Raw genomic sequence first — 23,214 nt, 5'->3', positions numbered from 1 at the left:
TCCTGGTAACAACGTTTCAAAGAAAAACCGGCTTTTGGTCGTCACGTGTTGTTCACATCCATTACACAGCTGTGGAGAAGCCACCACTTTCACAGGGCAGGAAAATATAAAAAGAAAAATAGCTGTTGTATTAAAAAACCCAGGAGAACTTGAAACATCCCATTGCTTGAGCAACAAGCGGCAATTCTCAGCACGTGTTGGTCCGAGGAAGGAGGCAAAGTTGGACATCACTGAATGTGGCCTGGGGATGTTCTTCCACATCTCCAAGAGGCTGTGTCAGTCTAAAGGCCATCACAGATAAGAAATGCCACCAGGAATGCTCAGAGAGACATCACTGCTTCCTGCTGCCTGGTGTTTTCCTGGCTCAGATGCAACAGCTTCAGTGGCACAGGTCCCCCAGCAGATAACGACAGTGGCAAAGACTAGATCCAAAGGCTGAGAGAAAACTGTCTCTTCTTCCATTATCTTCCTGAAACCCATGCTGATATCGCTGGCGAGGTTCCCCCCGCTCCACTTTAAATTAATAAAGGCACTGGGTGCTTTTGGATGTGCTCCTTGGTTTCTCCACTGCCGACAGAGATCAGAAAGCCCCCGCTCAAGAGTTCACATTGACCTGATGGAGGCAGTAGGACCAGGTGCTCAGTCCTTACACCAGGGCTGTAAGCACCAAATTCCTTCTTCTATCCGCTCATCGCCCTTCCCTGAAAAGCTCTTTTCTTTGTTGGCCCCACAACAGACAAGTTGTCTGACACACACTCACACACCTCCCACCAAACCCAACACAGAGCCTCTGCATGCGAAGCAGTGGCAGCAGTCAACATTCCATAGGAAGCTCATCCTCCCCGTCTCTGGCTGCTCACACAGTTGCCTGAAAAAAAAAACCCAACCCTTTTAAAAGAAAAGGGGGAAGAAAAAAAAAAAGGGGGAAGAAAAAGGCAAAGTGAAATTAAGGTAACAAAGAAAGTGGTGGAGCTTTCGGTTTTCTTTTATAAAAGACAAATCGTTTATTGATTCAGTCCTTCCACTTGCAACCTCTTTGGTAACAGTCATAACACTTCCAGACTGGGAGAACGCAGTGGAAAGGCCCAGTTCTGACCTCACACCAATTTCAGGCCTCAGCGAGCCCCAAGGTGCCTTGGTGAGAGGCCAGAAGCAGACTTCAAAGCATGGCCAAAGACCTGGCCTCGAGGGACAACCCAAACCAGCCTCCCTACCGTGACTCATGGCGCTCGTGGGCAGTGCGGAGAGCAGCCCTAGCACCCCAGGCAGAAGATGGCTTGGGATGGGGATGTCTGACTGGGAGTTGTGCCCCGGGAGGTGGCTTTGATGAACTTCTCGGGACCTCAGGACACCGGCCAATGGGACCATCGACGAAGCAAGACTCGCCCGTTCCTGCGGTAGACAATGACTTGCCTCAGTCAGCCCCACGGGGATGGACTAATCCAACCATCTCAGCCTCCCCCTCCTCACACCATCCCAAAGAGAGTAACTGCTGTACTTGGAGTTAAAGATAAACATATATTGATTACACATGGTCATAAAAAAAAAAAAAGGTAATAATAATAATAATAATAATACATTTCCTAGAACATTACTTAAGACGCTTCCGAAAAGCATCCAAGCTTCCCCTCCCCTCCCCGCCTTCCCTTAATCTATACAGAATAAAGTGCTTCGTTTAGTTTGTTCACACTTGTAGAGCCATCAATACACTCTTAACTTGGCATGTTTGGGCAACCGATACTGAATGCCGTAAAATAATACACAGCCAAACACCAGGCATGAGAAACTAGTTTTGAGGCAAGTGCTTGGGGTTTCATTCATTTCCTTCAAGTTCCATGCTACAGAGGTTGTTCTTATTCCTATTTCTTTTTTTTTTTTCTTCTCCTTTTTTTTAAAAATTATTATTTTCTTCCTTTGTAAGTTCAACCCAACTCCCGTCGTGGTTCCGTGTCTCTAGGCAGGGCTGCGTGTGGGGAAGCTCTCGCCGTCTGTGTGAACAAAGGGCATCTGTCCGTCTGTCCTTCCCTCCTGACTTGGGGCAAACCAAGAGTCACCTCAGAGGAGTTGTCTAGCAGCGGATGCTCGTCTCTATTGCACTGTCACAGCCATTCCCACCCGTCCGTCCATCCATCCGTCACCTTCCCACCGCGCCACGGTTATGGCTGTGGTCCGAAGGGCCAGCTGTGCCTCATGGGTATGTGAGGCGAACTGGGCTGTGCTACCAGGCTCCTGGGATATATAAACCAAAAAATGACCCTCCCCACAAAATTCCCTCCCTCCCCAAAGTTCAGATGAAGGGTGGAGTACGGGGGGAAAAAAAATTCCAGCCCAGACAGGTCTGGGGTTCAGGCATGTGGGAAGAGCTGTCAGCTGAACGTTGCGCTACGGCGTATTCAGGAACTGCGTAATGGAAATCAAGCCCCTCTCCACCCTCGCGGTCTGTCAAAGAAGGGATGTGAGAGATTAAGGTGCAAGAGTTAAAAAATAAAAAGAATTTTAAAAATTAAAATAAAACATGAAAAGCTTGAAAACAATGGATCCAGCTCTCCTGTCCTGTCTAACCCCAAGGGGTGCAACAGCGCCAGCCGGGATGGATCCGGGATGGACGAGGCACTGCGGGAGCGACTCGTCTGAGCTCTTAGTACACAAACGAAAACCAGACATGAAGACACACCGGGGCCGAGTCAGGGTGTAGACAAAAGGGCTTGGAGGCCTTGTAGGACTCCTGGGAACTACCCAGGCCTTGGAGAGGGGAGGGAGCAGCAGGGATCTGGTTCTCCAAAGTGCTGTGTGCATGGTCACATCTCGACGTCTCCAAGTGGCTCTACGAGCAGGCTCTCGAAGGGGATCGGACGTGGCTGGGATCAGTCACTGGGCTTTCCGCTGGGCTTCCAGCCTCAAGGAAGTGCTCTCATCTCACAGAGATGTCCAAGGGGAGCAGGTCCTCACTGGGAGTGGATGAACCGGGACAGGAACAGGGAAAGCCACCTCCAGGTGAGTGGAATAAGGGAGAACAATGTTGGCGTGGGTGTTCACGTGGGGGAAGTCTATCAGCTGATGGGCTCCATCACAGAAGACCATAAAAGCAAGGTGAGCCCTCCTTGGGGCACAGTGCTCCCATCCTGTCTCAAGGCTGAGCATGAGGGGAAAGAAGCACAAGGAAGCCCAAGGGGATGGGATCTGGAAGGCAGCAGATGGGGAGACAGCATGGACCACTCCAACACCTCCACGAGTTTCACTGAATGCTTCTCTAAAGCAAATGTCTTCCAATATGGGTCATGGTCCCTTCAGACAGCCCAAGAGCCCTCATCCCTCACAGGTGTGTTGGGAAGGCTTTGCCCCATCCCAATGAGCCCCAGGGTCATGGAGAGGGACAGCAGAGACGCCCTTGGAACCCACATGAGAAGGTTAATATGGTGAGGCACCTCTGCCATAGCAACCTCCCTGTGCTTGGAGCAGATGGAGATGGGGCGAGCTCACTGGTACTGAGAGCCATGCTGAGGATCCACAGGTTCCCAGCCAGCACAAAGATAAAAAAGACTTTGTGGCTCCAAAATGCTAACATCAGTCAGCTTTCCCAAGATGCCAGGCACCAGTGGGGCACCACTCAGCAGCAGGTGACACCAGTCACCTCAAAGAGCACTCAGGGGAACAGCAGATGCTCCCCAGTCCTGTCCCCGTCAGGCTCCTGCATGTCCCCAGTCAGCAAAGCACCAGAGCATGAGGCTGAATCGTCCCGTCTCTGCAGGGACAGCCTCAATGCTGCCCAAGTGCTTGGCTGATTTGGTCCAGGAGACAAAGCACAAAGACTCTTCTGAGAGCCAGATGTGGCTCCCTGTCCCCAGCACTCTGTTACAGTCACCCAGCACAAGCTGCATATGAGAAAAAGGCTTCTGCAGCCCACCCAGTGACCTCTTCCCTCCTTACCTCCCAAAAGCGCTTCCACCACCTCCTCCGTGACATGACCCACAGGTGACCTCAACACTGGCTTTAGGAGCACTGGATCAGCTGGAACAACACCCCCACCTCCTGCCAAGCCTTTCTCTGCCCATGCTGGGTGCTCTCTGACTCCAGGGACACTGGGAGCTCGGACACTTCCCCAGGCAGGGACCACACAGCCATGGTCAGGACAATGCATGGTACAGCAGCGAGAGACTCTGCTGGGACCTCTGTGCCCAACAAAAAGGGGACAGCAAAGCCTTCCTCTTCTCCTCCTCCTCAGCAGGAAGCCAGCCATATTATTTGTAAGTGAAACCAAAGACCAGCTTGACTTCAACACCTTCAGCGAGCACTAAGCAACAGCGCAGGGCACCACCAAAACAACCACAGCCCTCACTGGTCCCCTCAAACCAGGACAGGGCAACGGATGCCAGCACCACAAGGAGAAGTGAAGCTTTGGAGAGCAATGCAGGCAACAATCTGGAGACTGGGACATCATCATCCCCAGGCTGAACAGGGGCTTGCTCTAGCTCTGAACCTTGCAGCGGGACCGACCTGGAGCTCACCCGTCCCTCAGGGGTTTATTCGGATTGTTAAGGCACTATTCTGGGCCGATTCTGCTGAGAAACAGAAGCGTCCTGCTCCTCTGTCCCAGGCTCCCCTTCTGCCAATCCCAAAGGTGTCTGAACTCTCCTAGGAACAGCTCCCCAGCTCCAGAGCATCCCTAGGAGCCCAGCTTCTGCTGGGATCAGCATAAAGGGCACACCACAGCCCAGCTCCCGAAACTGAACTGACAGTGAGCTATAGATGCCCTGAGATGCAAGGTGGGTGTTTGTGCTTTTGCCTGTGGAGGAGGAAAACCTGTTGCAGGGAAGGAAGACACATCGAGGGCTGCTAATGAGAGCATGCTAATGGCTTTCCAGTGGGGACATCTGCTCGCTTGCCACAGGCCACTGGGGCTGGCAGTGGTGGGCTCCTGTGGGGTGCCCACGTTTCAACCCCGTGGGTGAAGAGCCTGCCTTGAAAGACCAGCTTTACAGTACAGGGATTCAAGCACCACTAACTAGAATTCGGCTTAGAAATATTGATGCACCGGCCAGCAAGCTCAAGCCTGGATATCCTGCTCCTCCCGGCCTCACCAGTATCCCAGCAGGAAGATGAAGCCAGCGTGTGGGGTGATGAAACTGAGAGTGGCACCTTTTACCTACACCCTTATGGACGGACGGCGGTTTTCTCCCCCCAACACCCACGCTCCTCATGGGGGTGCTTCCTCCTGCTCCCTCTTTTGTGGAGAATGACGGGTGAGAAAAAGGAATAAAAACCCAAAACGACCCCAAGATGAGGAGGGAGAGGGGGTAGAGAGCAAGCAAAGCCTTGGCTCCCCGAGGGAAAGGCGTTCCCGAAGGGCAGAGCAGTCCGTGCAGGCGCATGGCTGGGGTGGGGGGCACCTAATTGTTGTTTGAATTTATCCTCCCCGCGGGAAACAGGGGAGGGGGTGGCGGTAGGTGAGGAGGAGGAGGGAGGGTCTGTGGAAGAGGATGGAGCAGTGGCAGGGGCAGGGGGGAGACACCGGGGCCGGGGGGCAGCGGAGCCGGGCTGCTGGCGGGTTGGGGGACGGCCGTGTCCGAAGCCAAGGGGTTGCTGACACGGAAGCATTTCTCCTTGTGGGCTTTGAGCATGTTGGAGAAGCGGAAGCGCTGGCCGCAGACGTCGCAGGGGTACGGCTTCTCGCCGGTGTGGGTCCGACGGTGCCGCTTCATGTTGGGGCGGCTGGTGAAGCTCTTCCCGCAGATCTCACAGATGTAGGGCTTCTCCCCTGAGGAAGGGAGGAGAGAGGGGAGAAGCTGCTGGTTAGGCCGGGTGTCAGAGACTGGTTGGATGTCTCAAGACATTTTTGGGGTGCACATGCGTGCCTTGCCCTCGCGAGGCAGTGAACAGCCCCACATCCCAGCCCCAGAGCCTGTATCCCAGCCTGGCAGTGTCTGTCAGTCATGGCACATGGGAGGCAATGCTCTGCTCTCCCCTATTCCACCTCCTCAGGGGCCAAATGACCAGAAACCACAAGTGCCATGTGAGAGAAAGGCCTTTGAGGACCAAGGAGTATTTTAAAGCTGAACACCAGTCCACCACGCTCATCTAAACCCAACCTTTCTCTTGGAAGTTCTGTCTGACCCCAGGAGTTGGTAGCTATATATGTACTTTTCTATATCTTTTCTGTCTTTCTCTTTCTTCTTCTTCTTCTAATTCCCTCACCTTGGAATATTTTGAGTATCTTAACATCAAACGTGTTTAAAGTTTGCAAAGTTAAATGGGCCAAATTATTGCTGTGAGAAGTGTTTTACGTTGTACTAAACCTTTTGCCAAAGTTCCCTGATTTTTCTCAAGTTTGCCAGCAAACCTTTGTGTTGTTTTGACCTCTTGAGAAGATCTTGTTGGTATTTCTCCTGTGTGTCCAGCTCAGAGATCACAAACCATTGCAAGCCCTTCCAAAATCTTGCTTAATGAGTTGGTTGGAGCCTTACCAGTGCCCCCCAACACCCCATCCTCCCACCCACCCAGAGATGTTTCCCTCATCCCATCACTCTTTCCAGGGAGAGCCTGGCTGCAGGGATTTGGGGGCAGGCAAGGGGGGGTCTCACCTGTGTGTGTCTTCATGTGCTCATCAAAATACTGCTTCATGTTGAAGTCCTTGCCACACCACTGGCACATGAACTGCTTGTGGCCGATGTGGATGCTCATGTGGGAGCGCAGCTGGTACTTGTACTGGAAGCGCTCGTTGCAGTTCTGCAGGGATGAGGAGTTGTTGATGAGCACCCAAAATATCCTCACAATTCCCTTCAAATCACCAGCAGAGAAGAAATCCTTAATTTTTTCCCCAGAACCTCCCCCAAAACCAGGCTTTTTTGGGACATACCCAGCCACGTTCGCAGGCTGGATGGGCTTGGAGTGGGTGCAAAATCCAGGCACTTGGGGATAGATTCTGACACTGGACAAATTTCATCATGAAGTTAGTGGGACTCTCAAACCAGGAGGTGATGCAAGGTTTGGAAGAGCTGTGAGAGATCATCTCTATGCCCCTGGCACAAAGCACAGTTTAAGCCCCAAGGAATGGAAAATCTTCCCCCAGATCAGTTGTTTGAGTGGGTGGGACGACAGCCAGGACCTTACCTCACATTTGAAAGGCTTTTCCCCGGAGTGCTGGAGCGAGTGGACCTTGAGGGACATGCTGCGCTTGAAGGACTTCCCACAGGTCTCGCAGGTGAAGGGCATGTCCTTGGTGTGTGCTGGTGGGACAGGGGCAGGTCAGGAGCTTCCACACACCTCCACATCTCCCCACGCCCCTGCTGTGTGCCCCAGCACCCAACCCCAGAAACCCCAAAGCACCTCTGGAAGATATATGGCAGCAACCTTTCAAACATTTCCCTTCCAAACCCCCGTTCTTTTGGATCTCTTTGGTGGCTCCAAGGCCCAGGGACCCAACCCCCGTTGCCACGTGCAATTTGCTTTTCAAAGCCCCAGCGCTGGTGAAGTCTGGTCCTTTCACACTGGTTACACCTCAAATCTTCCTCTGATCACTTCTGATCAATAAAATAAATGGGATTCCCCAGCACCATGTCCAAACCCAGCACTGAGCAGACATTCGCTCAGCACTGAATATCAGGCCAAACTTCAGGATGGGGACGTGAGAAAGCTCACCCAAGAGCAAGCTCAGCCTGGAACACCCAACACGACACTTTTCATTGTCAAATTGACAGACCAACGCCCCCAACAAGATCTCCCTGTGGTGCCTCCCGCACTCACCAACCATGTGTTTGCGCACGTGGGCCATGGTGTAGAACTTCTTCTCGCAGATCTCGCAGGAGAACTTCTTCTCTGCATAGCCATGGACGATCTTGTTGTGCTCGTGGAGAGACCAGAGCTTCTTGAACCCCTTCCCGCATGTGACGCACTGCAAGGACACAGGAGATGGTCAGGGAAGCTGGGGAGGCAGCTCCAAACATGGAAAGGGAACATCACTGTGAAAGTTACAGCTGATATCAAAAAATCGTAACAACCTGCAAGTCTGGTATGGACCTTGTCACTTCAAAACCTCCAGACTTCATATTTCTATCCATGGGATGAGCAAGGGACAGTGACCTTCTAGGGAAGGATGTGGAATCTCCAACAATGTCTGTATCAGGACTTGGACAAGCAACAGCTCATGCCCTATTCCCAACTGGGAATTTTATTCCTAAATAAGGATGTTACGTAAAATAATCCCAACACTCTGTGCATTGGAAATCTGCAAAAAAATATAAAAACAAGGAGAATCCCAGGCCAGGGCAGTACAACTTCAGTCTTCAGCAGATATTATGGATACTTCACCACTAAATTGGTTTTCCAAACAGATCTATGATTCCATGATATCTAAAAGGACCAAAACGGACCAAAACCACCAGTCCATCAGCACAAGGAGAACAAAGTGACAGGCAAAGTCTTCCCCAAGAAGTTAAGGTAGAGAATCAGTTCAGCTCCAACAAGTTCAATGTTCCTCTGGAAGTTCCCAGGAAAAGCTCCAGATGCTGTGTGAGGCTTCTTGGAGTCGTGTGAGGCCAGTTCAGTGCTCAGGGAAACCCAGGAGAGAGATGTCCACAAAGGAAACCGTGCCAGGAGCCAAGGGTCAACTCCTTCCCCTTCACCTTTCCATGGCTCACATTCCTCTTGGTCAACAGGGATGAAACCATCCCTTCTCTCCCTGCAGACTCGTTGGGAAAATAATTCATGCCTTGAAGGCATCTTACAACAACGTGGCTGAATTGTGCCGGTGAACCTGGGGAGGGATTCCTCCACTTCTCCTCCTTCCCAGAGGAACAGATGCTCCTGGATGGGCTTCAACCAAATTTTGCTGTCATACCGTGGAAAAAACACCAATATGCTGTGAAGTCACACTGTATTTTTCCAAATATATTTATATTTAGGGGCCTCAAAGGAAAAGTTAAGGTAACAGAACCATTTCCAAGCCTCATCATCTTCGTCTTGCCATGCTCAAATGTCGACATGAGTAGTCCTCAAATTCCTACCGTTCCCAGGTATGTGTTTCCATGGATCAGAAGAGCTCTATCTCTGCTTTAAGGGATATTTCAGGGGAAAATTCAGGACTGGAGCCTGCTATCAAAGACACATCAATATCCATTTTCTCCACTTAAAATGAAAGAGGCAGGGGAATTTCAAAATGAAGGATAGAGGGAAAGCAGCAGAGGTAGAAAAACCCCCAGGGCTGGGACAAAACACCCTGGAGGGCCGAGCTCTGTGTCCTCACTTACTGCTGAAAATCATCACTCAAAAATATCGAAGTAATGTCCAAATAAGGGGGGAAAATGAGGATATAAATTCTTCCAGGTTAAAAGGAAAACCATACGGAAGCTGGCCAAAAAAAGAGCTTGAGGGAAAGACAACTCAATAAAGCAAAGGATGAATCACTTCTCAGGCGACAGAGGAAGGATGAACATTGTGGAGATGGGGAATGAACACAGGGAGCAGGATGGTGCTTAAATCCTAAAACTTTATGGATGAAATCTGAGGACAAAACAGGGAAGGAAAGCAGCAGACCAAACTGGGAAAAGTTGTATAGTCCTTCCATGGATCTGATTAAAACACAAGAAATAAAAACTATTATAGGTAGAGTGCCAGAAAAAAAAATTCCTTTTCTATCCAGACATAATTCTGTGGGATGTTGATAAAGTTATTAAATATTATTAGAGCAAATGGAGTGGATTTGGCTATTTGTAAAATTAAAAATGCTCAGTTAAGTGGGAGACGATAATCCCTTTTTATGCAGAAGGAGGTCACTACACAGGCAGCTGTGGTTCATCCTATTCCAAAATGATCTGGAAAAGGGATTAAAAGGAGAGGGCAAAACAAAAAAAACAAGCAGTGAGGTGACAGCTCCATGTCATCCACCTGGAAGCTGAATAAATGTTCTGGTAAAACTCCTTTTTAACTGCATGGGTTTTATGTTAGGCTCTGGAACCACCTCGCATCCATTCTGGGAAAAAGCATCCAAAAAAAAGCAATTTCAGCGCTGTGAATTTGTCAGGAAGACACACCAAAGGGTCAGTGACTGCTTCACCTATGAGCCAAGACTATTCCTGCTTCCATCTTCCCTGCTTGCCAAGATCTGCCTCATTCCTTATTTTGTTTGGTGTCCCATCAGTGAATGGCTCCAGTAGCACTTGGGGTTTGTCACCTTCATCAAGGAGAGCCGTGAGATCATTCAAAATCTGGTGGCTGGTGGGAAGGGTGATGGGAGAAGCTCTCCATAAGTTTGTATATTTGTAATTATTCGCAGCAGCATCCAGTAAAACAGCTCATAGGGAATTAGGAGACCGGAATTTGGAGGGATCTTCAGGAACACACGTGTTTGCGGCTCTGATTGGGTGCCTCCCTATCCCCTCAAAACTGCACTGATTTAACAGAGTCAATTTGCCAACACACGATCTCATTAGCACAGGGAAAGGCCACAACAAGCCCGAGCCATGCATGGATGTCAAACCCACTCAGAAATTTGCTAATACACACAAAAAAAAGCACAAAAGGCAGATTAAAACCATTTTAACTCCTGTCAGCAAATCTTCAAATTAAGCTAAAAGGGGTTCAGCCTGGGTGGGAATGCTGGAGTGTGTCTCCATCAGGGGCTCGCAGTGTTTTATCCAGATTAACTGAATAAATTCAAAAGAAAAATTACTCCTTAAAAATTAACTCTGTGTTTCCACCCAGCCAGTCAAGGGGAAGCCACAGTGGCACAAGTCCTCTGATTCCAGGCCACTGTGGGACCCTCCTGAGTCTGAATACAAGTCGTGGGTGAAGGAAGGTTCCCTCCCAACGGCCACGTGCCAACTGCAACATTGATATTATCTGAGCACGAGCCCGTCCCGTCGTGTAGCGGGACAGGATGACCTCTGTGGTCTTTGGGATGCCCTTCCCTCACTGGGATGTCCCACAGAGGTGGGATGCTCCACCTCTGGTGGGATGTCCCCACCTTGATGGGACATCCATCCACTGCGGTGGGGTATTTCCCCCTCGGTGGGACATCCATCTCTAGTAGGATGCTCCACCCTGGGGTAAGGTGTTTCTCCCTTGGTGGGATGCTCACCCCGGTGGGATCCATGCCCTGGATGGGTCCATGCTCACCTGGATGTTCTTCTCACAGTCGGTCTGGTGGTGCAGCAGGAGCTCGCTCTCCAGCAGGAAGCGCTTCCCACACTTGTCGCAGATCTGCATCCGGCTGTGCGTGACGTTCATGTGCTTCTCCAGGTACCAGCGGTTGTTGAAGATCCGGGGGCACTTCTTGCACGGATAATGCTGCTTCTCCTCCAGCTTCACCTTCTGGCCCAAGCCGTCTTGTTCCTTCTTTCTCTTCCTTCCCCTCTGGCCTTCTTCTTCCTCTTCCTCCTCCTCCTCTTCCACCTTGGCCATCTCCTGGGACCTGGTTGCCATGGCAGGTTTGGTGGCTTTGGATGCCCGGCTGCCCCTGCGGGGCTGCCCACTCTTCTCCCTTTTCATCTCTGAGGCGTCTTCATCATCATCGTCCTCTTCTTCCGTCGTCTCCTCCAGGTCTTCCTCCTCGCTGCGCTCCTCCTCCTCCTCCTCCCCCACCTCCGCATCCTCCTCCTCTTCCTCCTCCTCCTCCCCCTCCTCATTCTCCTCCTCCCCATCCTCCTCCGTGTCGCGCCCATCCCCGTCCGGCCGCCCCATCACGGCCGCCTCGCTGGCGGCCGCCTTCCCCTCCGTGCCCTTGGAGACGTTGAGGGTCTGGTTGTTGAGGTTCACCTCCACGATGATCTGCTCGCGGTTGTAGGAGCCCTGGCTGTCCAGGTCCTCCTCGGACTCCTCACCCTCCATCTTACAGACAGCGCCAGGACCTCCATCCTTCTCCTCCTTATAGTACTGCTTGGCCGGGCCAGGGGGGAGCGTCCCGCTGCCTGTCCCATCCTCCACCCGCACCGAGAAGGGGTCGTTGCCCTCTCGGGCGTAGATTTTGGGATGGGGGGCGTCCACCTCCTGCTTGATCTCGCAGTAGTAGGGCGGGGGCCCGGCGCAGCCCTCGGCAGGCAGGGCCATGTCGGTGGCCAGGCTGAGCGAGCGGGTGTCCAGCAGGTCCTGGCAGGAGGACGCGATGTTGTTCATCTGCAGCACGGCGGCCGCGTTCAGCACGTCCTGCACATTGCAGGAGTTGACGAGCAGCTTGGAGGTGTAGATGAAGTTGAGGATCTGCTGGAGGCCCTGCGAGGTGAGGGCCTCCAGAGAGAGCTCCACGCGCTGCAGCTGCTTGTTCTGGGTGAAGAGGGAGTGGAAGAACTGGCTGTAGGCTGCCAGGACCCCCTTGTGCGCCGGGAAGATGCTCTTGTGCTGCACCAGCACGATGTCCACGTCGCACAGGTCTGGCTGAAAGAGGCGCTGCTCGTTCAGTCTGTCCATCAAACACGTGAAGTGGAGGGCTACATCCTCCACCAGGGAGTACTCAGCCGAAGGGTAGTCAGTCGTTTTTTCGACTATCAGCTGTGGGGAGGAAAGAAATAAAATCATGCAGGGCTCTTTGCTGTAAAAACACCCTTCTGGCCATGCCATCCGTCCATGTCCGTGCATCCCCAAGTCAGAGAGGCCACCTGAGAACCTCTACTACCAGTCCCAGCTTGGAGGTGCCAACCAAAACATTCTGTCACCAACCCCAGCTCGGAGATACAAACCATGAAGTTCTACAACCAGCCCCAGCTTGCAGATACCAACGAAAAAACTCCATCACCAACCCCAGTTTGGAGATGCAGACCAAGAAACTCCATCACCAATCCCAGTTTGGACATAACAACCAAGAAATTCCATCACCAACCCCAGTTTGGAGGTATTGGCCAAGAAACTCCAACACCACCCCAGTTTGGATATGTCAACCAAAATGCTCCAGCCCCAGCTTTGGAACACCAAGAGAAGCTCCAGCACCAAACCCAGCTTGAAGACACCAGCCAAGAAGCTCCATCACCAACTTGAGTCCAGGAGACCCAACCAAGGAGGAGAAGCCCCAGTGAAAGGGTAGGTCAGGGTCACACGAGCACCCACTGATATTCTTTTGAGGTGGGTAGAAGGCACCATGGCCACCAAGGAGGTCCAAAGGCAGGCTAAGGTGTCCACACTCACTCAGAGATGTCACACAGAAGAGGGGATGCCTTGTCCTCCTGAACCAGATGGAGATCCAGGTGGATATTTGCCCCAAGCAGGAAGCCAATTTTAGGCACCTGCTGAGATGTAACCCCCTAAATAAAAGGAAATTAGGATTTTATAGCTCCCTGCTTCTACAGATAATTACATAAAACCCAATATCCTCTGATATTTCTGAATTACGCCGCGTGCTCTCGCTCACAACAGCAGCTCGCTCACAGCTGGATTCATTGGGATGATTTATGCACTTTTTAATGTCCATTTTCCATTGCCTGGAGAAAGGCACTGCCTGGAAAAATTCAAATCAGGGAGCAGCACCCCCAGGCTGGGAAATGCTGCGACTGCCAACCCTCCCCAGGCTGCGTTTTCTCGGTATTTAATCCAACTCCCACGTATTTCACAGGGTGCAGACCATCCCTGGTGTTCATCCCCTCTCCTGGTCATACCTGAGCCCCAGGATGAGTCTGCCTGCTCCATCCCAAATCCAAGGGGTGTCCCCCACCCTAAATCCTGTGTCCCATACTAAAAGCAGGTGGGACACACCTTTTCCCTCTGTTTCCTTTGCTGAACACCCAAATCCTGGATGGAGACCGATCCGGACCCCATAACAGCCTCCTTCCTGACATTTTTAGGATGTGACCAAGGACATGGTGCAGAACCTCCTGCTCCAAAAAGACTTTTTCAGCTCCCATTTTTTCTGGAACAAATAGGAGCTCTTGATCAACACATAAATTCCAGCAAGACATGTTCTGTTTGTCTTCTTTTTTTTTTTTTTTTTTAATTGGTGAGCCAAAGGCAAAAGCACACACAGACAAAAATGCTTAAATAATAAAAAAGGGTGTTTTCTCCCCTGTTTTCCCAACAAGCAAAAAAACTCTGCCCCCTCCTTGCCAAATATTTTTCATTTTCACTGGATTTCTGCTCCACAACCAACCCATCCAACCAATTGGGATCCCAGCTTTGCATGGTCCTGATAGCCCTGGAAAGCCCCAGCAAGTGCTGGCACCCAGGAAAAACATGGAAAAAGCAGTTCTGCTCCAAATTCTTGGCTCTGCAGCCTAAAGCAGGGCAAGGAGGTAGGAAAAGGGATGGGTGTTTATATATTTTTATATACTTTTTATAATTTATATCTATTTTATATTTTCAATATTTTGTACACTTGTGCTTACATGTTGTTATACTACTTCTCTATTAATATATAATATCTAATATATGATATATCATATATCATATATCACATATCACATCATATATAATATATAATATAATATAGGAATAATATAATTTATATTATATGCTATATATTACATATTATATAATATATATAAAATATAAAATATAGAAACCTATAAAAACATATGAAATATATGAAAATATGTACATAAACATTCTTTATACGTGTATTTGTTAAAAAATGCTGAATCCCAGCTGGAACATCCATCCACCCCACCACTTTCTGAGCCTCTCACGACTGCCAAGAACATTTTGATGAGGTCTTGGATGGTTCAGCCCCCCCCAAGACACGTAGAAAATAATTAGGGATATAACAAATATCAAAACCTGAAGAGACAGCAGGAATTCAGCAGAGCACTTTGCTGTTTGCCAGACTCTCCCCTGAAAAAGACTCTAAATTCAGGTTTTCCCCCCAGGGATCCACCCCGCCTCATTCCCCACTCAGGATACCCCAGGCTTGGCAAGGAGACGGCCACGCAGCAATGGGTGCAAAACACGGGAAAACAGGTCTGTGGGGCGGCATTGCCCAGCCTGAAAAAACAAAAACCGGGTTTTTTTTCCCCCTCCGGATCGAGGATTTTTGGCAAAAGGGGCCGATCCCTCACCCAGCGCCGGTCCTTGCCAGGCAGCTCTAATCAGTCCCAGCAGCGCCGAGGACAATGCGTGTCTTGGCCGCGTCCCGCCGGTGACTTCAGCCCGGGCTTGTCAGCGGGAGCCTTTTGCTCTTTATTGCTCTCAGATGCTTTTCGTGAGCTTGCCCGGAGCCAGAGCCCCGGACGAGACGAGAGGCGCCTGCCGGGGTGAGATCCCGAGAAAGACCCCAACTTGCCCCAAAATGCCCCTCCGGCAGCTCGCGTCCCTGCAGCTCCGCTGGAGCGGAGAAGCCTGACTAATGGGGATTAATGGGAGGGTTAAATCCAGTGGGATTTTCCTCTGGGAAAACGCAAATATTTGAAATACATATATATATTAATATTTCTTACATTAAAAGTACATATTTTTTTTAAAAAAAAAGAAGAATCACGAGTTCTGCTCTTCTCCAGCATCACCACCATCTTTTCCTGGCTCTGTTTAGTGCCAGGAGCAGGTCGCCCATCCCATCTCCATCCCCTGCTGGACCTGGGCTGCTCACTGGATGCACTAAACCGGGGTGAACCCTAAAGCTGCAGGACCCCACTGCGCACTGCCAACCTCTAGGCAAGGTTCTGGCCTCATCAGCGCAGAAAAACCGCTCCTAAAAATTATTAGAAAGCAGCGTGGCCGTGAATTCCGCACCCCTCCGGCCAGCCCTCCCCACCCCACCGCTGCCCTCCAGATCTATTTTAAGAGAGTTTTCACGTGGTGCTGCCGAATCCCCATCCCAAAACAGCTGCTGGGGCAAGAGGGCGGCCAGAGGATGGGGAGGATGCTCGGGATGAGGGATGAGCCCCAAAGGCAGGGGATGGAAGAAAAGGATGAGTAAGGAATGGCAGTGGAAGGAGATGCTGATGTTCACTGGAGCAGCCTCCCCCCAGCCAAACCACCAAAAATCCCACCCCAAGCTCAGTTTCCACCCCGCCGTGTGCCTCAGTTTCCCTAAACTGCCCCACCAACACCCATCCACCTGCCCTGGAAGGTGTTTGCTGCTGGATTTAAATCAATGTACTACAACAAAATGCACTTTCTCTCATCAGCTATGGAGAACGAGATCCCCTGAACATTCCTGCAGCTCTAAACCTCCCCAAAGGACCATAAGGTTGGGCCACTCTGGATATATTTAAATACTCAAATCCTCAGTCCCCCAGAAGATCATCTCTGACCTTCACCAGCCTCTTATTTAATTAATTATTTAATTAATTATTTTCTAGTGCCCTCATCTCCACAGCATCGAGGGCCATGAGTAATTCTTCCCCACATAAGCACAAGGACAGGGGGTTTTAGGGCGTAAAATTCACATTTAAATGGTGACAAGACCAGCTGCCCGTGAACCACTTTCCATTCAACACAAAATTTGGGGATTTCTTTAAATTTTTCACCCTCAAGATGTACCAAAAAAAAAAAAAAAAAAAAAAAAAAAGCAATCTGCTTTTCTGTATCGTTTCCAACCACCAAGGCATTCATAGTTGACCTTCAGTATTAAATTGCATTAAAGAAAAGTGCTTTAATAAGGAGCTAAATACAATGTCAGCACTTGCTCCTCAAAAAAAAAAAAAAAAAAAAAGTCCCCCATGCCCTCTTCTCAATTTGGACATTCCTGCACTTGAGGACAAAAGAGCTGGGCTGGAACTATTTAATGTCAAAACTTGACTTTTGCTAAAGAAAGAAATAACACGAAACCCCCATTTTTACAGATTACTTCGGTCGACACAAAGGGGCATCGTTACAAATCCCAAACACTCGCGCTTTCGGTTTTAATCCTCGCCCTCCTACAACTTGCCCTCTGCCTCCCAGAGCCTCGAACGAAACCTTCAGCCTTTCCTCCCCTAGTTTTGAGGCCATCAGAAGATTTTTTTTTTGTTTTGTTCTCAAAACGACGCGTCCGCCCGCAGCCCCCCAAACCGGGATACACCGAAGCCTCCCCAGAGGGATCGCGCACATCCCATCGCCAAAAACAATCCTGCTGGAAACCCGGCAGAGGGATGAACCGCATCCCAAAGCGCCCGCCCCTCTCCTGTCGCCTACCTTCACCTCTCCGCTGTCCCCTCCCTCCCCGGGGAGCTCCCCGTGGGTTCTTTCGTGGCGGGGCCGCGCTGGGGGTGGTGTCCTCTCGCTCCTCCGACGGGTGTTTTTTATTTAATTAGGAGAGGGTTGTCCGGAAAAACAAGCAGGAAGGGAAAACAATAGCTCGGCCACAGCCCCGCCTGGCGAGGCGCCGGCCGGCACGGCCCCGAGCGCCCACCGCTGCCGGCATCCTGCCCGCCGGGATGTGCCCGGCCCCGCTCCGGAGGTGTAGGGATGCTGCTGAGCCCAGCAGAAGTGCTGGGTTTTTTTTTTCCTCTCTCTGTGTTGTCTGAAAGGTTTGAGGGTGCCCAAAGCAGAGCAATGTGCAGCTGCAGCGAGAGCAGGCGAGGGGAAGGGGGGTCAGCGATGCTCCCGGGGTGTTGGACACCCCAAAAACTCTTCCCAGCCTCTGCTGGGTGAAGAAGAGCGTTAACCCAGCTGTGGGACAGGCAGATGATTCCCCAGCTTGTTGGGGTATTTTTTTGTTGTTGGTTTTTTCACTCCCTTTTTGGTTGCTCCTAATTTTTCATTAATGATATCCAGCATTTACAGCCTCTGGCTCAAGGATGTTTTTCCCAGGAAGTTGGGAGCAGCACCAGGCCCACCAGTGCTATGGAACAGGGGCAACTCCTTCCCCCATCCCTGTCTCCCTGCAACCAAGAGGACACCTTTGCAAAGGGGAAGAGGTTAATTTGGGGTTTCTTCGGAAGGACCATGGCCACCAGCAGCGTGGGGAGAGGAGCAGGATGAGATGGGATCAGCAACACAAACTGCATCCACTGGGAACAGGCACTGCCTTCCCAACAGCACAGCCCACAGAGGGGTAAAAGCTTCATGCTTCTTTTATTTCTCACATATTTTTAAGTTTTTTAAACCCTACCAGCCACTCTGGGTGCTTTTCTCCTCTCCTTTTCCACACAGATCTGCAAAGCCACTGTGGTGACTCTTCCAAGGATGGATGGATCAACCCTGCTGCCGCCCTCCTATCCCCAAATCGTCCCAGTGAGGTGATGCTGCTCCTGGGGGATGCCACCACCGTGATGGCATCGAGGACACTGTCCCTCTGTTCCAGCAAGGATGACAGTGAGGGCAGTGCCAAGTTCTGGGAGTCCATCCCAAAAAAGTCGAGCACCGTCCCCCTGCCCAGACACAGCCTCTGCTGCAAAAATACAGAGGCTTCAGCAACACCACATTATTTTCATCCCAGGACAAATCCCAATCCCTCCAAGAGAGCAGAGGCACAGAAACCTGGATGGATGCACCCTTCTGTGTGTCCCTGTCCCCTCAGTCAGGGCTGAAAGTGGTGCAGCTCAGCCAGACCCAACAAGTGGAGCAAAAGCTCTGCAGGTGATTCCAGAGCTGCACAAAGCCAGGTCTGGGGGTAAATCCCAAAGGGATGATGCTGGATTTCAGCAGAGCTGGCATAGCCCTGGCAAACGCTGAGGACAGACAGGACAGACAGACAGGACAGACAGGACATGGGGGCCCTGCCAGCGCCTGGCACAGCCAGTGACACCCGGCTGATGGAGATGTCCCCGAGCCACTGCACTGGCATGAGAACAGGAGGCGGATGGGATGGATGGGATGGATGGGGAAGGATGGGGTGGGGTGGGATGCTGCCCTCCACCTGTGGGATGCAGGACCGCCCACAGAGTCACTGCCGGGCTGGAAGAGCCTGGGGGACACAGGCACACACGCAAAGCCACTGTCCCCTTCCCTCCCCTGCCCGAGAAAAACAAGCGGAGGGAAGACTGAGGGAGGAAACGAGGACAAAACCCAAGGCTGACCTCCCCAGCTGGGCTGTCGGCCAAGCGGCTGTGCCAGGGGCCAGCTCCGGACCACTGCCCAGCCCAGAGCGCCGCGCGAGGACCAGGCATCACCCCCGGAGGTGTCCCCAGTGCCACCGAGGGAGGACAGGCAGAGCTCAGAGCCCCCGTCACGCACAGGATCCCCCCAGGAACCCCAAATTCAGTGCTGGAAGCAGGGAACGGGTGCAGCAGGGTGGCCACCGTGTCACCGTGTGGAGCCTGAAGGCCGAGACACCCCACTTCCATGTGCAGCCAGGCAATGGTTGGGAAGGGGCTGAGATGCCCAAAAGTAAGGTGGGATGGATGGGTGAATGGAGGGATGGACGGAGGGATGGATGGAGGGATGAAAGGATGGAAGGATGGATGAAAAGATGGATGGATGAATGGATGGATGGAGCCTCCTCCCGAGTGCTGCTGAATGAGGTTTCCATCAAAGGGCAGCATCCCCTGCCTGGCACCACAGTGCCCATCCCTGGGGCAGCCACCACGACCTTCCAGGTGGATCAACAGCGTGGTGGGATGCGACACTTCCAAGGTTTGTCCCACACTCAGCCCTCAGTAAAACCCAAAACCACAGCATTTCCTAACCCTACCACAAACTTGCCAAGAGACATCCAAGATTGATCCCCTCCCAACATCTGGGCAGGACTTTCCATCCTTCTCTCCAAACCCTGGCTCTGACCCTAGGGATGGTGTCCATCTCCAGTTCCAGCCTAACCCCAGCCTTGCCCCGGGCTCTTTGGGAATGAGCCATGCTCCTCTAATCCAGACACGGAATGGTTTGGGCTGGATGAGACCCTAAAGATTATCTTGTTCCAACTTCCCTGCTATGGGCCATCTTCCTTTAGATCCACTCACCCCAATCAAGGGCCTGGATGCACCAGATCCTTCCTGCCCAGCACTTTTAATATTTTTATCAACATGCATTATTTTTATCCTTATTTTTATCACAATTTTCTCAGTAGCTCGGGGAGCAGGGCTTCAACTCAGACAGGGTGTCAGCAGCCCTGGCTCCAGGCAAAAGATGTAATCATAAAAATAATAATGAAAAGAGACAGTTTATTGTAATGAAGTCTTCTACCCATCCCATCTGCGCCACCATGGCCGGTCTTTCCCCACATCCAAAGGCATCCCAGTTTTCACGTCAGGAGAGGTGGATGAACAATGAGGTGGTTGAAGAGGGGACAGCAGCCCCAGAGGACACAGGGACAAGTCCTGAGGTGTCCCCATGCAGGAAACCCAATGGGGCCATCCCTGCCCTGCACAAACCACTCCAACAACACAACACAATTCCCTTAGAAATAAGGAAAAATTAGGGGCAGGAGGCACAGAGCCTGACCCCGAGCTCATCCTGCCCACCAATGCCCACTCCCCGCATTTCACAGGGACCCATGGAATGTCAGGGGACATTTAGGACACAAACCACACAGAGGATCTAGATACCCACATTTTTGGAGCCCGGCAAATGTGGCAGCAAATTAAAAGCTTCATCCCTTGCTCTTCCCTGCAGAGTCACTTTGTCACGGCCACCACCAGGTCCCCTCTATAAAGGCGTGGGAGAGCCCTCAGTTTTCTCCTCCAGCTGGAGCAGGGAGGGAGAATGGGAAAATCAGCAATTCCCCCAAAAACCTTCAAAGACCCTCTGACGTTTTGACACATTCAGTTCATCCGCAAAAGGTTTGCGCGATTTTTCCCCCCCTTCCTTTGCCTCGAGCAGAAAAATCTGCATCTTAAAAATAACCAATATTTAATCAACTCGCGGGCGACCGACCTCCCCTTTTCCAAAGGATCCATCTCCAAAGGCGGCAGCGGGTTATTTTTGTGGATGGGGGTGACAATGCCTCTGCTCCAGACGCGAGACAGGAACACAGGGCCGTTTATCTCGCCCGCTGATAACAGAACGCTCCGGTAATTCCTTCCGGGGAGAACAAAGCTCCGCCGTCATTCCAAGCCCAGGTGGCAAAGGGGACCCTCCGGCCATCCCCGGGAAAAGCCCCCGGAGCGGTGCTGAGCCCAGCCAGCATCCTCAGGGAAACTCTGCAGCTGGAGGCAAGGAGGTTTGGCACCCAGCAAGATTTCACCACAGATCCAAGGGGAAAAAAAAAAAAAAAATTAAAAAGAAAAGGAGGAAAAAAAAAATAAAAAATCCCTTAGCGTCTTTCCAAGGAGGAATTTTGCTTTGTAAAGCAAATCTTCCTCTGCTTCTTGCCGAGGCAGGGTGTGGAAGGAAGGCTGAATTCCCAACTTTTCCCTGTCCTCCTCGCGGGGCTGCTGGCTCGGGTGGGCTCTGGGTATCTCCATCCCCACCTCAGGGCTCCCCAGGACACCCCGGGCTGTCCCGGCGTCCCTCAGCATCTCCTCTGGGAAGGGATGCAGGGGCGGTTTCAGCAGGGATTTCACGCCAGGAGGAATTCCACAGGCCGAGTGTGACTGCCCTGCGTGAACCCAACCCCAAGCCCGACCAGTTTAACCCCAGAATCACGGTCGGGGGGTGCCGAACCCCATCCCACCATCCATCCAAGCTTGCGCTTTTTTCCCCCCTTCCAAAAATCCACTCGCACGCTTCCCGGGGCGTTAGGACGGGCACGGAGCCAGCGCTGGGGCAACCACAACCCCGCACTTTCAGGGATGGGGCTTCGGGAACCTCGATCCCGCGGTCACAGCACATCCCAGGGGGAATTCCCGTGGATCTTCCCAGCTCAGGCCTGCCCTCCGCAACTTCAACTAACCCCTCTCCCCCCAAAAAAACCCCAAAAACTCCACCGGCCGATAAAAATAGGTCACTGCTGCAGGCGAGAGCCCCAGCTCTGGTGTTATTATTATTATCATTATCACCATTATTTTTTAAGAGCAGGGCTGAGAAATCCCTTTCCCGAGCCGGAGAGAGGGCTGGGATGCTGCTCCCTCCCTGAGGCCTGGCTCCTCCGGGATGTTGGGGAGCGCCCCAGAAACACCCCCCCCAGACCCCCGGGGAAAAGGGGGCCCACGACGGGAACCAAGCCACGGCGGGGGGAGAACGGGGGGGAAGGCGGCAGGAATTGGCAAAAGGATGGAGTCATCCGGGGAATGGGAATGGCCGAGGAAGCGGCAGATCGTGCGCGCCCCCACAGCGAATCCTCTGGCTCGGGGGGCTCCCAAAGTCTGCGCGTCCTCCCCAAATCCTGCCAGAGATCCCCGAGCTGGGCTGGGGTCTTCCTAAGGAGATGAAGGGGGGTCAGACCCCTCCTCAGGCTCCCTCTGCACCCCCATCCCCCCCTAAGGCACCCCAAAGGTGAGGGGAGGAGAGGGGGGGGCCGCGTTTTTAATGCCGTTTTCACCCAACGCAGCCCAATTTCGCCTTGCAGGAGCGGACACCCCCAGGCAGCCGCCTCAGCAGAGCAGCAGCGGCCCCAAACCCGGCCGGGCTGCGGTTTTTGTGTGTCCCCCACCCCCCCCCCCCAAAAAAAAAAATTAAAATAATAATCCACGGCCTCCCCCCCGCTCCCCACAAGCGTGGATGCGGCATCGGCCATGCAGCGTCCCCCTCCCTCAGCCCGCTCCGCCGCCCCGGCCGGGATTTGGGCAAGTTTCGAGGCCTTTGGGAAGTCGGCAAAGGCCCGGGAACGCGAGGAAGCGGCGGAGGAAGGAAAGGGAAAAGGAGAGGGGGAAATAAAAGCCAGGAGAAAAGGGAGAAAGGAGGAGCGGGGGGTGGTTCAGGCTCTACCATTTTGATGCAAAGGTCTCCGCGCTGAGGAGTCCCGGTCCTCCTCCGCTGGCCTGGGGTTTGTGCTCTCCATGAAAAAAACAAGGAATTGGTGGGTTGGGTGGGTTGCTGGTTTGGTGGCTCTTTTTTTTTTTTTTTTTCCTTCTTTTTTCCCCTTTTTTTTTTTTTTTCTTTTGGCTGCCTTATTTCTGCTTTTTTTTTTTTTTTTTGAGGGGGGGGGGTGGGGGGAGGAAATCACCGCGCCAGCGCTGCTTGCATCCCCGTCCCTCTTTTCCTTTTTTTTTTTTTCTTTTCTCTATATTCCCCTTCTTATATTTTTCCTCTCCTGCTCTATCTTCTTCTCCTTCTTCTTTTATTTATTTTTTTTCCTTTTCCTCTCTTCTTCTTCTTTTATGTCTATATATATATATATTTAATGTTTTCCTCTCCTCCTCCTCCTCCTCTTCACCTCATCCTGCCCATCGCCATGTTCGCCCCTTTTGGGAAGCCGGAGGAATGCGGAGCGGCGGCGGCTCCGGCTGCCAAGAGCCCCGGGGCCGCTGATTGGAGCCGCCGCATCAGCTGGGGCCGCAGCTGCCCCTTTAAAGCGACAGCAGCCACCGCCACCCCCGAGGGGACACCCCCCCCTCCTGTCCCCTGTCC

General features: G+C 52.0%; 1 protein-coding gene across 1 annotated transcript; it reads right to left on the bottom strand.

Moving 5' to 3' along the window:
- Nucleotides 1-967: 967 nt before the first annotated feature.
- On the bottom strand, nucleotides 968-22,704 carry ZBTB47 (zinc finger and BTB domain containing 47). The gene is made up of 6 exons (XM_058422665.1): nucleotides 22,573-22,704; nucleotides 11,110-12,477; nucleotides 7,741-7,888; nucleotides 7,108-7,223; nucleotides 6,579-6,723; nucleotides 968-5,755 (listed from the first exon to the last, which is right to left on the bottom strand). Exons 1-6 carry the CDS (start codon nucleotides 22,573-22,575, stop codon nucleotides 5,388-5,390), a joined length of 2,148 nt encoding a protein of 715 aa, XP_058278648.1. The 5' UTR covers nucleotides 22,576-22,704; the 3' UTR covers nucleotides 968-5,387.
- Nucleotides 22,705-23,214: the final 510 nt, after the last annotated feature.

Source organism: Hirundo rustica, chromosome 1, assembly GCF_015227805.2.
Source record: "Hirundo rustica isolate bHirRus1 chromosome 1, bHirRus1.pri.v3, whole genome shotgun sequence".
Lineage (NCBI taxonomy): Eukaryota > Metazoa > Chordata > Aves > Passeriformes > Hirundinidae > Hirundo > Hirundo rustica.
This window is presented reverse-complemented; position numbering and strand designations above follow the sequence as displayed.

What these genes read in the sequence shown, in the direction of transcription:
- ZBTB47 (XM_058422665.1), bottom strand. An exon ending in ACTGTGAGAAGAACATCCAG is followed by an intron (nt 7,889 to 11,109) that starts GTGAGCATGGAC and finishes GTGTCCTTGCAG; the next exon opens with TGCGTCACATGCGGGAAGGG. An exon ending in CGTGCGCAAACACATGGTTG is followed by an intron (nt 7,224 to 7,740) that starts GTGAGTGCGGGA and finishes CTGTCCCACCAG; the next exon opens with CACACACCAAGGACATGCCC.